This window comes from Lepisma saccharinum, chromosome 21 (assembly GCF_977018435.1).
Source record: "Lepisma saccharinum chromosome 21, izLepSacc3.1, whole genome shotgun sequence".
In the NCBI taxonomy this organism is placed as follows: Eukaryota; Metazoa; Arthropoda; class Insecta; order Zygentoma; family Lepismatidae; genus Lepisma; species Lepisma saccharinum.
The window spans coordinates 31,745,401-31,761,350 of NC_139249.1; the positions used below are offsets into that span (position 1 = coordinate 31,745,401).

General features: G+C 39.1%; 2 protein-coding genes across 4 annotated transcripts in view; both read left to right on the top strand.

The window, feature by feature from the left end:
• Lasp (LIM and SH3 domain protein Lasp) overlaps positions 1-15,950 on the top strand; it is a 115,669-nt gene that overhangs the window by 38,764 nt on the left and 60,955 nt on the right. The gene's annotated exons all lie outside the window — the stretch shown is intronic.
• LOC146004517 (CD63 antigen-like) lies at positions 9,502-10,836 on the top strand. The gene has a single exon (XM_083143394.1). It carries the CDS (start codon positions 9,502-9,504, stop codon positions 10,201-10,203), a length of 702 nt encoding a protein of 233 aa, XP_082999520.1. The 3' UTR covers positions 10,204-10,836.

A 15,950-nucleotide genomic window follows, 5' to 3' on the forward strand; every position in this document is an offset into this window, starting at 1 on the left:
TGTTACTTCACGTTTCTGCCACTTTTGGCTAATCACGAAGATAAGGATGAGTGAGGATATGATGAAATTGATGGACACCCACAAATAACACCCATGCCCAGGAAGGCCGGGATTCGAACCTGGGACCTCTGGCGTCATAGCGAACGATGCTAACCCCTCCGCTACGGAGGCCGGCGAGGTGGGAATGTCATTTGGATTATCTTTGTAGATGCGAAAATCTTTAACTGTGACGCACACATGCTTTTGCTCATATTGAAGTTTACCTTTTCACATAAACGAGAAATTGACATGACATCCAAAAACACACGCATGCACCTGCATTTAATACCATTACATACGAAAAGAAACCTTGGCCGGCTCTTCATATTGTCCACCAACGATTGAAAAGGAAAAAAAATCCTTTTGAACGTATGCCTTTTCTTGCTTCCTCTGAGATCTGAAGGATTTCGGTTTTGTATATGTATTGATAATACTTTCATTGCTTGAAGAGTGTCATTAGCTACAGCTAATAATATAACAAATAAATGCTTTGTCAAGTGTTTCACAAATATTTCATAGTTAGACTTCTTACGAGTTGATCGGGAACCATCTCAACTCAGTTTTTCTTTTCTTTTTAAATACAACGCCCTAGAAGTCTGAGAAAATACCAAATACATGGCTTCTAAAAACATTGGATGTGGTACACATCTGCCATAAATTGTTTAAAGATATTTTTATGTGTAGCTATGGGACATTAAAATTAGAATGAACTGAACTGAAGTGAAACTCTATAAATGTGATATATTCAATAATGTGGTTTCTGTATCCAGCGGGTGAGAGGTGATTATTCCTGGTTGGGGTTGCTCAAGATCATCCTCACCCCCTTTAATCTGAACCTGCATTAAAATGAATAGATGTGTCTAGGTTCGCAATTTTCACATTTCGAGGGCCTCCCCGATGGCGCCTTGAAATCAAGGGGTCCCGAGGTCGATACCCGGTGGAGGCACATAGTGGTTCGGATCCCACTTTAAATTGTAGGCCAGTCCAGATTAGCCTTACTATGCATAAAAGTGGACTTAAAACACCAAATCAATCAATCAATCAATTTCACATTTCGAACTCCTGAATTTCCGTTCCGTTAAATTCAAATAAGCTCGGAACGAGGTCCACAGTTTTATATGTTTCAGAATTGTTATCTGGTTTTAAAATTTGTTCTAAAAAAACAAAAAAAAAAACAAAAAAAAACATGAATTCTAAAAACAAAAAAAATATTTATGCAAATTTTGCATGAAACAACAGGACATTCGTGTATGCTGTTTTAAAATAAAATATTTATCATGGCTTCACATTATATCTAGGTACCAAGGTCGTATTTAGGGAGGTCCAGGGAGTCTGGACCCCCCGAATGACTTACCAAGTAGTAATGGTAAATAATCAAAATATAATTGTTTAGCATTTGTTATATAATTAATGGTTATTTCCGCTGAACTTATTTGGCTCATACGGCTTTGAGGGTTCTAAAGATTTATGCACGCTACTAATGATAATATCCGTAACATATTAATAAGGAACTTCACTTTTCTCTAATTTGATCTAACTCCTATCTTGTTATTCAATACATATTCAATTCCTTTTCTATTTGACATTAAATTCCTTGCCAGGGCAATTGTTTTTATGCAAATCTTGGCGATCTAACTACACGTAAGCTAGATAATGAATATATGCTGTTACATTTATATTCTTTTACTATATTTTACCTGTTCATGTACGTAATAAGAACAATACAATATTAATTAATTTACATATTTAATTAATATTTTAATTTAATTAAATATAATTATTTTAATTCTTATTATAATTATTATTGCGACAATTGGTTGGACCCCAGAAATGTATGCCTAGATACGTGCCTGCCAGTATGTATATATATATATATATATATGGGAGGCTGAATTTTGTACCCCCCCCCCCAAATGAAAAACGTTCGTGCGCCACTGTCTCGCTCTATGCATTAACATGTCGCAATTTCACCCCCTGATGGGTTTATAATTATAACGTCCAGCTCGGAAGCTTTCCGACCACATCATTTCGAAAAGGAAGTTTCTCCCATTCTTCTGTTTACTTTTGAACAACATCTTACGCCAAAATCCCATTAATACTGGGTTAGCAAGCGCAAACATGCTCTTCGTCTTTGGAAGCATGGCAACATTGTATTCCGCACTTCGAACCGTGTGAAATTAGTGAAAGCATGGCTCTCGATTGTCTCCAACTCGGAAGGGACATTAATGTTCACGAATGATGTGAAGACTTGGCGATGCTTCACTTTTTTTATGGGCTGCTGGCTGGTCTACTTTGGCGTTTATCAGCAACTTTAATTTTTAAGGTCGTAAATCTAGCGAGTTGAGTGGTGTTGATAGGGTCGGCACAGTTGAAAGAACCCAGTAAAATACAAACGTTTTCAATTGGGTAGGTTTATTGTTTACAGCACCGTACTTTGTGCAATAACAGCAGATTAAAATTAAGGAGCGGATAAGGAATAATCCGTGATGAGGAATAATGTGCCTTTGAGAGTTCTTCTCCAATACTCTTGACGTGGAAGCACATCTCGTTTTCAGACGAGGCCTCGACAGACATTACATTTTTATTTTTTTTAAGAAAAGTGTTTGTCAAAGAGTATTCTGAACCTGAGAAACTTGGATCTTATGCTATCACATAGTGAGCTACAATGGCATGTAGCAGTTGATTGATTGATATTTATATATGGGCACATCAGCACATAGGCTATTTTTCCCCGTCACGCAATGCGAGAATTAGTTAAAAGTTTCTCGTGCATATAACACCGTGCCATGAAGGCACATTTAGAGTATGTAGGGGAAGGGCCCCACACCTTCTCGATCTCGGCATTTTGGAGGCGACCAACACCACGCTCCGTATAAAGCCTATAATTATAACGTATCGTTCTATCAGAATACACATCCTCCAAGGATTGCTGTCGTAAATACCAGGCCGGTGCACTTATTTATTTCCTCGAAGTTGTTTGTTACCTGGTGCCCTACTAAGATTGATGTAACACCTTTACTCAGCAATACTTGGAGTTCCTAGCGACTGCTTCCTGGCTGTGATTCTGATAGTTAAGAATCGAGAGTAATTACCTTTTATAATATTGTATAGAAATTATACGATAAAACAAAATTGAGGGCAGACCCCTAAGAAGAAAATAATATATGTCTTAATCATTTTCTCACTCAATTTTGAAAACGAATTTATTCATTTGTTACTTAACCGCTAAAACTAGTCTTATCTCTGAGGACTAACATCTCCTGACCTAGGATAAAAATCGAGGTTGTAAAGGGGTAATCAGCACAGCACACAGGACAACACGACCCCACAAGGGGTTGATTATCCTCGCCGTGAATTCAGGCGCCAGAGCATCGTTGAAACAGCAACAAGCCCTTATCGGCGTGTATTGACGCTTTTTGTGCCACTTTTGGCTAATTTGCGAAGATGGGGATGAGTGATGGCATGATGAAATTGATGAATGGACACTCACAAGCACCCGTGCCCACGACGGGATTCGAACCCAGGGCCCCTTAGCGTCGTAGCGCGGGGTGTACTACGTGCAAGTGAGGTTGACCAAAAGGTTATCCTTCACACCCCGCAAGTAGGAGTGACGAAGCAGAAATGTTTTGACAAGGCTAATTGATCCTTAATTTGATAATTACAATCGAAACTGATTATGGTCTATACTTTTCCGGCATTTTGGTCTTCACTGGGTTCGCAAAATGTAGCGTGATACTTTGGTGGAGTCTAATTATGCTTGAAATTATGCAAATTTCGAATTTCCATTTATTTTGCACCAGTATTGTATGGAAAAACTGTATTTTACGATTACACAAGATGTATTTTAATATTCTGATGAAATTCTTGCGTATTTTGAAGCAAAACTGATAAATTGAATTTTATAAATGGAATGCAATACTGGCACATTTTTTAAATCAGTATTTTGTACAACTTTTAATTATTACAATTTTCAAACATCGGTATCTGCGAGAATATCTGTATCAGTGTGGGTATCGGCTCACCCCTAATCGAAACCATTAAAATGTATTCCAACGGGAAGGGAACTCTTGATTAGAAGGTAACCCCTTGGCCTGCCTCAGTAGTTCAACAGCGTATTGGAACATACAATTTTTCATGTTTGACAAGTAAGCTATACAATCTTTATGGAAACGTAAACGTAGCAGCCACTGAGTATCCTCATTAATTGTGGTCGATCAGTATTAGTAATTGTGTATTGATAAGGGAAGGAAAATGCAATGAATTTTGTACTTAGATTAGCCTCTATTTTCTGCTGAGCGAGGTTCACCCTAGGTCTGCTCTACCACCTAACTCAGGACAAGGTATTACAAAGTACTGTGCAGGAAACAGCGTTACCTTTTTTTCTTACTGCTCTCTTTCATTGTATAATTTTTCCTGTAAGGAAATACGTGTCTCCATCTGTGATCGAACCAGGGAGCCCTTGATTACAAGGCGATTGTATAAGCTAAGATGATCGGGGAGGCCCGTTGGCAATCTCATGTGTATATCATCGTAACTATATGTGTGCCATTTTTCTTTTCTTTTTCCCAATATGTAAGTGTGAGTCATAGGAGGTCAAGGTTCGAACACTTCCATATGCATATATTTAGATTTTTTGACAATATCCTTTGAATTCATCTGAAACAAATAGTAGTAATATTTGTACAGTGCCGGGTTTGCACTAGATTTGACGTATCGTAGATATTCCATTGTTTTTTTTGTAGTCCTGGGTTTGTTGTATTGTTGAATTTTGAAACCTTCGCAGCCGAGATGGTCTTTCCGCCGGCCTCGGTGGCCGGAGGCTATTAAGCCGAAGAAAGACGAAACGAGGTCCATTGTGTGGTGAATTAAGGCTCCATTGGGTGGGTGGAGGTCACAACAAGAACGGTGTAGTGGGTGGCGGAAGGCTGGCGATGTTCCGAATCACAGATTTCAGAGCGAAGCCTCCCAAGCCTTCCTTTTGTGACACGGAGTTCATTGGCAAGAGAAGAGTTGTCTGTCATGTTTACTCTTTTTAACATTTTGGGCGGGAAGGTAAAAACAACTAAACACGATATAAACAATTTGACGATCCCAAATCCACGCAGACTGCCAAATTTTGAGTTATTACTTTTTAAAAGTAATAGTTTATTCTTCCACAAAGGGATACCTTTACAGCTTTACGTTGCACGTTTACCTTCGTACTCCCCCTCCCCAATCCTTCTCCACGGGTGGCTACTCACCGGGAACTCCTTGAATTCCGGGAATTCTGCGTGGATTTTTCTCCGTGGACGTGAAAAATTGCGACTTTTATTAATCCAAACGTCATTGAATTTGTACGTATATTTATAAATGTTCTGAGTTTAACTTTTATTTTTATCAAGTATAGAAAAGAAATAAAACAAAATTCTTTCCATCCTTTTACTTTGTTAATGTCCTTTGCAGAACAATCCGTCTGACAGAGGAACATTACTGCAAGATACGAATCTCGAAGTTGATTAAGTCAATTTGTGTTTGAAATTCTTATGCAGTTAACAATTTTTAGTACATGAGTATATCCTGTAACATTTGTGACTTGTGTTTGTAGATTTCGAGTCCGAGTATTTGAAATGCCATATGTAAACACCGCACGTTAAATTAAATATTTTAAATATATATACCATTTAATTTAATTATAATTTTTGGATATATTTGAATCACAGAGAACCTTTATATTTTTAATATATTGAATACGTAATATGTAACGTTGAAGTAGAGAAAACATGTGCTTGTATTTTTTTTAAAATTTAGCCTTGAAAACCGGGAATTGTACTTGAATTTTCTCGTGTTTCTAGAGTGGCCACCCTGCTCCAGCTAGCTACTCATGGATTCGTGGATGGTTGAGCAGCGGGATTGGTAGAGTCAGAGGCCCTTTCGACTGGATCTCCTCAGCTCTTTTTGCTCAGTTGATCTCCGTTATAATTTTAAGTAATTGAACTGTAAACTGACGGAAAACAGCCACGTTCTCTCGTTTAATTGACCAGTTTATCCATTCTCAGTGTCGTGTAATTTTAAGAGTCGTGCGTCTTAAATAACTCAAATGCATAGTAAACTTAATAACATTCAAAGTTGGTTGCATACACATCTAAATTCCCATGGAGTATAATTATATCCTGTTGTACATTATCTAAATTATCTTACTATTGTAATTAGTGCAAAGCCGTACTTGATCAAACACTGGCCTCTCAAAGTAACTTTCCAAAGCTGACTCTATCCTGTTTCTCTGTTGACCATTTACATAACGGGATCGAAAACATTATTAAATGTATACTTAAAATCTGTTTTAACCCTACTTTACCCGTGTCCTACACTTGAGGGCCCACACATTTTATCGCTAAAATTCAAGAAACAATTTTAATATTGAATCACTGCTTCCTTTGTTGTTTACATAGGTACAGTTATATAATAGTTTCAAAAAAATACGACTATTAATAAAACACAAGAACCAATTATTTACTGTCACTTGCGTGAATGCCAGAAACATTTTTTTTTATCCTTTACTGCTTCTTTTATTGTTTATATACCTAGGTGCAGTTATATGGTAACATAACCGTGGGTCTACAGCCCTGGAAGGGCCTTGACCTATCTCCCGACTGCCAAGTCTTCCTCCCACATCCTATCTAAAGGTGTGGTTATATAGTAATTGTAATAATTAAAAAATACCGTAATAAATAGAAGAACAAAGACCATTCATTCTGGTCATGTCGGAACACGCATGTGGCGGGGGGCGGCTTGTGAATTTTTTCTCCTATGTGCTACCTTTATGATTTTATGAAGATAATATAGAAACATGGATCAATGTATTTTTTTATTTTTTAATAATAATAATGTTCGAACAGAAGGTGGTGGACCTGGCATACCCCACCATCCCTCTCGTCTTGGGTAAGGGTAAACGAGGGTTAAGATGGGTGAGAAGTGACCATCCTCTGGAATAACCGTTATATAGTAGAATGAAGAGGAGTTTTAAAATATGTTAAAGTGACCTGAAAATATCAACAGTTTGGTTAAAAGAAACATAAATAGAACACAATGTTTTGCCTCAATGTAAAGCAAGCAAGGAAAGTAACAGTTGTAATTTTTTTTTCAAGCAGGATGCGTTAATGACTAAGGATATCAATAGCGTGGGATTTCCCTTCCAAGTTCCTTGTTTCCAATTGCGGCTGCCGGTTCTTCTGTGGTTACCATTAGTCACTGTGTCATTGTGTGATAATTTGCATTGTATTCCAGTGTCCGTCGGAAGATTTTGCCAGAAGACCGTCATTGCCAGTCGCTTCATGATCGGATGGCGATCGGTGCTCACGGGCCGTCCAGGGGGAAGCGCATCGCGTGAGAGTGCATCAAACCCTGAGGACTGTGATTTGGATGGCGAACCCTCGTCCTCAAATGTAACTTTTTTTTTTGTCCTCTGTCCCGGCATCTTTCTCACGCACATATGCCTCCCCCTTCCCGTCGCTGTGAACACGTGCAGAGTCGTGCATATGTCAGGGACCCAGATGATATCATGGGCGTTATTTTCCCTTTTCACCCTGGTCGGAACGAAAATTTTGCAGTTCAGGCAGTGTTGCTCCTATGAAGGGAAATATCCCTCCTTCGTAAGGAAATTCAGTTTAGAATATGCTCCAAGAGAAGGATTTTTTTTCTGGAAAGTCGTTTATACAGAGATTTTTTTCTTTCTATCTATCACGGTTATTTTACGTCACATTTCTACCTCTTGGGTTAATCGCGAAGAGGACGATGGACTGATAAAATAGATGATGGGACAGACAGACCTCAGTTACGCTGATCACTCCGGTACGGAGAAATCTGAATATGTTTCAGCAAGCTTGTAAATCATTACATTTCTATGTAATTACTAATTTCAAAAGCTGAACGCAACTTCTAGAAAGCTTATTCAAATCCCGTCATTAACAAAGTAACAAAAAAAGAAATGCTGAAATTAGTTACTATGTAACCTTATATAAATATTTTTATGTTGGCTCTTGGAAATTACATACGCATTGCTTTTTACACCCGCGCATGAAGTAAGTATATCAAGTGCCAATAACTGTCGTTACACTTATTACAGGTGTGTGTATAGTTTCTGGCTTCCTGGCATTAGATGTTGGTATTCAATCATCGAAAAATTGATCATAACCAACACGTTTAAAATATTTCACATCTTAATAACACTTTGTCTTTTAATTTCTAACGCTTTTAAAGCTATACCGTTTAATTTGTAACAATACCCTAAAAGTCTCAATTCTACATGTAAGACAAACAAGAAGAAACTTTTCTGTATTCTCTTTTTAATCTATCTACATAATTGAGATTAGAAATTATTCTTTCGTAGTGTATATTTATACTTTTTTTTAATTAAGTTTGAATTAAATTGTAGTTGCTCTTTACCAGTTGTCAGTTTTCACTGAACTGCTGGTGTAATAAATAATATTTTTAATTTGTTACGGGGACTGACCAATTTTATCATTGATCTTATCATACTTTTGTTATTCAACAAAATGATTGACACTATTTCTAGTACAGCAAACGGCAAAGGTAATTGCAGGCGAAGTGTCTAACACCGTTTTCATTCCTTTTTTTTATTCTACACTCTTGTGTTATAAGCAGATTTCTGTTGATGCGAAGCCAGTGATTTCTTCTGCTCATTAACTTTTTTATTTCATGAACTTCACACTGTGGAAAAACAAAGCGAACGAAAATGGCGATGGGTAGTTCGCTTTCTATTACTTTTGTTGTTTGGTGTTCTCAAAACACATTCCATATTGAATTTTGGAGCCGATCGCGTTCTGTGCCCAACTCGGGACCTAGATTACAGGTTCGAGTCCTTCCTGGCTTAACCATTGGTGTTTGTGTCTCTTCCTCAATATCATAGAATCACTATTCACCCTCAAAGTGGAACCGGACCTACAGTTTAAACCGGGATCCGAACCACCTCCTCCATCGGGGATCGAACTACTCGGGGATGTCTTTTATACCTGGGAGCCACTCATTAAAATGCGACAGCGTTACCATTACCGCATCATTTATCCTCATCTACGCCATTAGACAAACGTGGTAGAAAAGCGACGTAAATTAAGAAGTATGTATAATGCAATGTACTTTGGACTCGAATAGAAATATCATGTTAAATAAACAATCCAGAGATCTGCTTACAGGGAAAATCAGCCAGATGTTGGGAATTGTGTTCTATCGAAGTGGGAAAATGGGATTTGGTTAAATTCTACATGGTATGGGGAAATACAGTACCAGAGCGTGGAAACACTGAATCGAGGCAGAGCAAAATCGGCCAGTTCGCAACCTTGAAATATCAGTTACATGGAACCAGGCAGGAAATGCTAGGTTTAGCCACCCTTGCGTCCCTCAATTGTTTGTATTTGATGACGGTTGGGTGGGCAGATCCTCAGAGGCTGCCGCACTGTGATAGCCACCATGGTCGGTTGCGGAGTGACCTGCGTGAAGTGCGCCCTCTTTGCCTTCAACCTGTTCTTCGGACTGGTCGGCATCACCCTCACGGCACTCGGAGTCGTCGCCTACCACAAGGTTCGAGACAACTTCATCTTCCTCGAGGACAAAGTGACATTGCCACCGACCGGCACCATCATAGTCGGGGCCGTGGTGTTCCTCATCGCCTTCATCGGGTGCTGGGGTGCCATCTCCGAGAACAGGTGCCTTCTCAGAATCTACATATCCTTGCTCTTCTCCCTGTTCCTCCTGGGACTTGCCGTGGGGATCATGGTGTTCATGTTGCTGACCTACTTCACATCCTTCTTCGAGGACGAGATGAGGTCATCGTTCGCCGAATACTACAAGAACGAGAGGGACAAGAAGAACTGGGATGCCTTCCAGAGCAACCTGGGCTGCTGTGGTCTCAACGGACCTTCGGACTGGTCCCACGTCTCGCACTCCATTCCTCCGTCTTGCTGCAGAGGCGCTTCAGGATCTGATTATTGTGTGGAGGAGATGGCTTACAAGGCGGGCTGCTTGAACCAAATGCAGCATCTAATGGCGTTCTCGACCACGGTGTCCAGTGCGTTAGGTTTTGGCTTGGCTCTTGTGCAGATCGTTGGGGTGTTCTTGTCCTGCTGCCTGATGTCTGCTGCACGATCATCACGCTCGGAAGAATACGAATGACAGCTTGAAAATGGCGGATCCGTCATTTTCTTCTATTCATCGAAGACTTGGAACATTTTTTGTGCACAAATTCGGATATAATGAACGTCATCTATAGTTCTGTCATAATATTAATTTATAACTAACGCCCAAACAAATTACAAGAGGTGGAGAGCGAATTGAGTAGATTAGTGCCAAGTCAGGAGAGTATGATGGATGTGCACAGATATCCCATTTTGAATGCTTGCGCGCATGTTGCAGTTGTGGGAGGAGCATTGCTACTGGTCAGCAACTGGCTGTGGGCAAATCTGTTGCGGTGAGTGGAAGTGTTTCATATCTGTGTAGCAAATTTCCCCGCGTTGTATTCGTGCCCTACTCTTTTCGTTTGTGTAAAATATGATATTGGCACTCAGTTTTAGTTGTGTTGGTGGAAAATCCGGTACAAATTTTCTTTCTTTTTCTTCATTAGAAGTCGTAAAAGAAAAAACAGCTGAGAAAAGCAGGATTGTATTGAATTTACTTTAGATACATGATTTCAGTATTAGTTACAGTAAAATAATCAACTAAATGCTTTACTTCTGGTCACATGTGCTACAAATAACTTGTTCTGTGACCTGATTCTCCATAATAGAAGTTATTTTAAAAATTGCTACTTCAGTGAATGTATGAAATTTGATGAAGAAATTAAACCAGAAGACCAGTTATCTTGTGTTTACTTGATATATATTAGAGGCTTTTATTTGCACTGCATAACAAATAACTCTTTCGGTTGTTCAATGTTACTTATACAGTGGATTGTATTGAAAATGATTCGGTTCTCATGAAGACCGAACTCTTAACGATAGTGGCATGTTCTCAGTTTTCGTATGAACGCACCACTTACTCCGGCATATCGGAACATATGCTCCAAGAGAACATTGTCTGATTATGTTGTTCCTTCCTCGCACTCTTCCTAACCTTGTTAACTTTTCATTGGAAATATCAACTGTTTTGATTACCTTGCATTATACATACGTGCGTATACATGTCAACATATATCCAAGGTACATGTGCGTTCTAATGGCGCTATGGCCCCCCTAATGTACTGTCAAATTACTATATATTTGAAAATTCCAACCTTCCTCGTGTTTGTTGTGAACTTTGTTACATTGTGACACATGAAACATCTATAAATTTAGCTAGTTACCGCATCAGAATTTCCCCACCTGCATGAAGTTGAACACAGGGTTGTTATAGGTCCAGGAATTGCAAATAAATTTCTCCCTGTCCAGGGGAGAAAGTCAGAAAGCGTCTGTAAAGAACCCTTTTATCTTTAAAGTATTACAATTCTGTTCTGAAATCTTTTTTTCCAGATCAATTTAAATACGATCCAAGCTCGGTACTGAAATGAAACAATACGGAACTTGGACCGAATTGAAATTGTGCAAGGAAAAAGGTCTAGGTACGGTTACGGAACCCAATATAACCCATTAAAATGTATGGGTTGCAGGACCTTTAAAAATCCTTGGTGAACATCCTCCAGTCTTACCTTATAAACTGTGGAACACATATACTCTTTACTGAGAACCTGCTCTCGTTTTATTTCATATGGAAATTGAACGCGTTCACCCATTTTCCCCCTCATTGGAGACCCAGAGCTGTAGCCTCCCCCAACCCTAAATCCTGGCTTGGATATAGGTTTGCAAAGGTAAGGATGTAAAATGCTGTCATATGCAATGATATTTCTTGATGTTATCGTCTTACGTTATTCAAGAACTGCACTTCCTGTTGAAAGTTATAAGTCACGGTATTGCATGTTCTGCTCTAAGTTCCTCACTTGTAACTGTCATAAGAAGCACAAAGTACGAAATGTGTGTGAGATAGTCATCTTTTCGCAGCTTATTGTTTCCATCAGGTTATCATAAGAGAGCTCTCACAAGTTCATAAAGAACCATTTTGTTTATTGCTTTTTTATTAAGGGTTTCATTTTGTACTACTTGCAATGTGATTGTGGGTGCTTTGTGAGGATGTTAGAGAATGATCCGTTTAGAATTGCAAAATGTACAATTTATAAGAAATCTAAGGCCCTCACACACTCCCGATTTCGTCCATATTGGAGGTGTGATCAGCACCACGTTCACCTCGCTACTCTTTGATTAGAGGCTGATTAAGTTGCAGAGCTGATTTTGTAGGGACATTTTCCGAGGAAAATCCCTGCCACTGCGGATGCTAAATGTAGTTACTATTTGGGAATGTGCACAGAAACACTTATTTGTTGCAATTAACAAAACACGTTTGATTAAACTTTTTGATAACCATAGACAAAAAAGAAAAAATCGTGGCTTGTACTAAATTTGATAATTTTGACCAGATTTTTTGGTAGGTAAACAAATGTACACGATCACTAAAAACATTTGGTTCTTGTGAACAATCGTTTGTTTGTCGACTATTTAAACAGATATTTGGTTACCAGACACTATATTTGTTTGTTACTCTAAACCAACTTTCTTCTGTGTGTCTTTTGTATTATAACCATTCAAAGTTTCCAATTAAATAAGGAAGTTATACTTGCAGTGAATGTGGGTTTTAGATATTTTGAGCTCAAATTTGATAAAACTAGAAAGCCAAGGAATTTGTTTTTGCAAGACGAATGGAAACCTTAACATTGCAAATGGTTAACGCAAGTGCACGTATCTCCCTCTTGCTTGTACATTTTAAATGGCTCTGAGCCATATAGTCTCGTAACGAAAAAAGTAACGGAGTTTTCCGGTTTACTAGAAAGAGATACTATATGAACTTTACAGTTATATCTGATTGAAGTACTTGCATATGTATTTGAAAGCAAGTATATGGCAATGTAAAATATCCTAAGTATACGGCAACAGAAAATGGGGAAACACTAATATATGTTGTAACAGAACGTAATAATTTTGAATTCATTGAACTACCGGGTATGTACTTTTTTATATATGGCTGTAGTAACACAGGATAGACTAATCGAGACTGAAGCTACAGTTTAAAGTGGGATCCGAACCACTGTGCAATGTGTCGTCATTGGGGATCGAACCCGTGCGGCAGCACTACCACCACCATCGGAGAGGCTCCCAAAGGCTTGCATCCGCCATCGAATACGTTTTTATCAGCCTCCATAATCTGACGAATAAACTTGATTTTTCATTCTTTCACACACATGCATATTACATACACGCCCATGCAGGGTGGAGTTGATTTCATGCATGGTGATAATGAAAAAGTTCTTTTAGGCATGAGGCAGAAAGCGTGTCTTTTCGCACCAGGACAACAGACCATTGTTAGAGGAAAATAAATATTGTTTGCATCCTGGAAAGGATTAGAAAAACTCCACATTTTCCCCACAGTACCACAGTTTTCAGCAATGCGTTGTCAATCATTACAAAGAATAGTTTGTGCGGAATCAAAGTGGACCTACTCCACGGTGTGAAACAATTTTCGCGTCAGGTTGGTTACACTCTCGGATCCAGAAGTCGAACACTCATCCCAAGTTTAAACCTGCCTCTGCAAGTTTCGACCAGATGGTGAAAATTATAATCATGTAAAATCACTGATTTAAGTAACTTTAAAGAAATAATTTGTAGAATAATGTACATAAAGATTTTGTAGATATCAGAATCACTTTTGATGAAAGTACATTATCTCGTAATCATTTAATTGTGTTTATTAGGCTCTACGAAAGGAAAAGAAAGGAAACAAAATATATGTACTGATTGGGTGAAGCGATACGAAAGGAAATGTTATATGTGAACTGTAAACACACTTACATTTATAGACAAAAGTAACAAACATTTTGTGCAGAATAATATACAAACTGTAAAAAAAACTAAATAGTGTCATTATTGTTAATTTGTAAATAAACATGGCAGCTGATATTTTGCAAACTACCATTAAAAAAATCCAAAATCCAGCTACAAAGACTGAAAAAGTATTTTAAGTTAGAATTATATAGTACACCCAGAATGTTTTGTTTTCACTGGAAGAAAAGTTACTGAAATTATTATACTTTCATTAACACAATCAACAAACATTTCCATGTTCATATATAAAGTATCGGTAACATATAAATGTACATTTACATATACTGTTTTATTTGTTTAATCAAACAGTTCAAGTATTTTACAGGGCCGTTTACCGGAAAAAGTATTTCTATAAAAAACATATCTATATGAATGGTGCCAAGAAAACATTCAAGCAATTTGAAGCGCGTTTTTTTTTAAAAAATAATTTGAATAAAAAATCAGATTTAAATAAAAAAATCATCAACAATGATTTTTTAAAATAAAAATCTAGATTTTTATCCACACTGCTTGTGTCCCACAGTGTAGTTTGCAATCTTTTTATGGAATGCAAGGAGTGTCCTTTTGGAAAAGTAGCCAAATGTTATTATTTCATTTATGTATTTGGCCTGGGGTACACACCTTTCGTGACAGTAGAGCCAGCTGGAATGTTTTTTACGTCGCTTCTCTGCCACTTTTGGCAAGTCGCGACGATAAGGATAAAGGGCGGTAAGATGAAATTGATGAAAGGAGAATCACGAACGTACATGGACTGGGCAGAACGCTAGCCCCACTGAAGATTATACTGGCTGTGAGTCCAGGAGTCAGAGCCTCGTTAGTATGCAACACTGCAGTCCCAAGGGGTACTACGTGGAAGTGAGATTGACACTTTAGGGCCTTCTAAAAATGCTACTCGTTACATCCTAGGAATGGTATCAGGACGAAAACTGGTTGCAGATGCTGTATCATTCTCTGTCTCGAAATAGTACAAACACAATATATATACAGGGTGATTCTAAAGGTATAGTACAAACGAAAACCACAGATACCTCCATGAAATAGAGACGAAAGTTCCCCTTCCACTTTGCCGAGAGATGCCTCTGTGAGGAGCTAGACAACGCCGAAAACGTGTGAAAATGAACTTCACACCTCTGTACAGCCAGTACCAGTGAAGATAGAAAGGCGGAACAAACGAAGTCAAAAGGAACACCAAAGTCGCCCATCCGAAAAACACTAGGCGGCAGCTGCGCAACGCATGCGCATGGGGTTCCACAAAGGAAATAGGAGTGTCCCGCAAGACAAGTGAAGGGAAAGGGTAGCGATCGACAACGGTAGGGACAAAAGAAGCAATGAAGCATGAAGTAACAATTGCACAGCGGGAAACAAACACATGCAGCGTGGGGAGTCCCCAAACACAGTGGGGAGACACCGCAGCAAGAACAAAGCACGGTTCAACAAAAGAGAAAGAGGACCGGACGGGGAATGGTACCTGTCAAGGAGACAACAAATGCGGGACGAGGGATTCCCCGTAGCAGCACCGAGGGGATGTCACACAGGTCGTGCGCCAGCAGGACAAACACAGCAACTACGGGCACAGGAGGTTTATTGCCACGCAAAGGTGCACTTACAGATAGGAATAGTACGTAGTACGTAGTCGTACCCCGCACTGACGTTGTTACAAAATTTGCTCAAATTGACGACCACCACATTCAATGCAGGCATTGCAGCGTCGCAGGAAATTCTGGCGAACCCTATCAAAAATCCCTGGCATGGTACACACCTCGGCCGATGCTGCAAGTATCCGCGCTTCCAATGTTTCCTTGTCAGGCACCGGGGTCTCGTAGACGAGTGTTTTCACATGGCCCCACAAGAAGAAATCCATTGGTGTGAGGTCAGGCGAACGGGCGGGCCAGGGGACGGGGCTCTCTCTGCCGATCCAGCGCTGTGGGTAGGTACGGTGCAAAAGGGTTCGCACTGTGG

Bases quoted from the DNA above. Each gene is read 5' to 3' on its own strand.
- LOC146004517 (XM_083143394.1), top strand. From the start codon at position 9,502: ATGGTCGGTTGCGGAGTGACCTGCGTGAAGTGCGCCCTCTTTGCCTTC.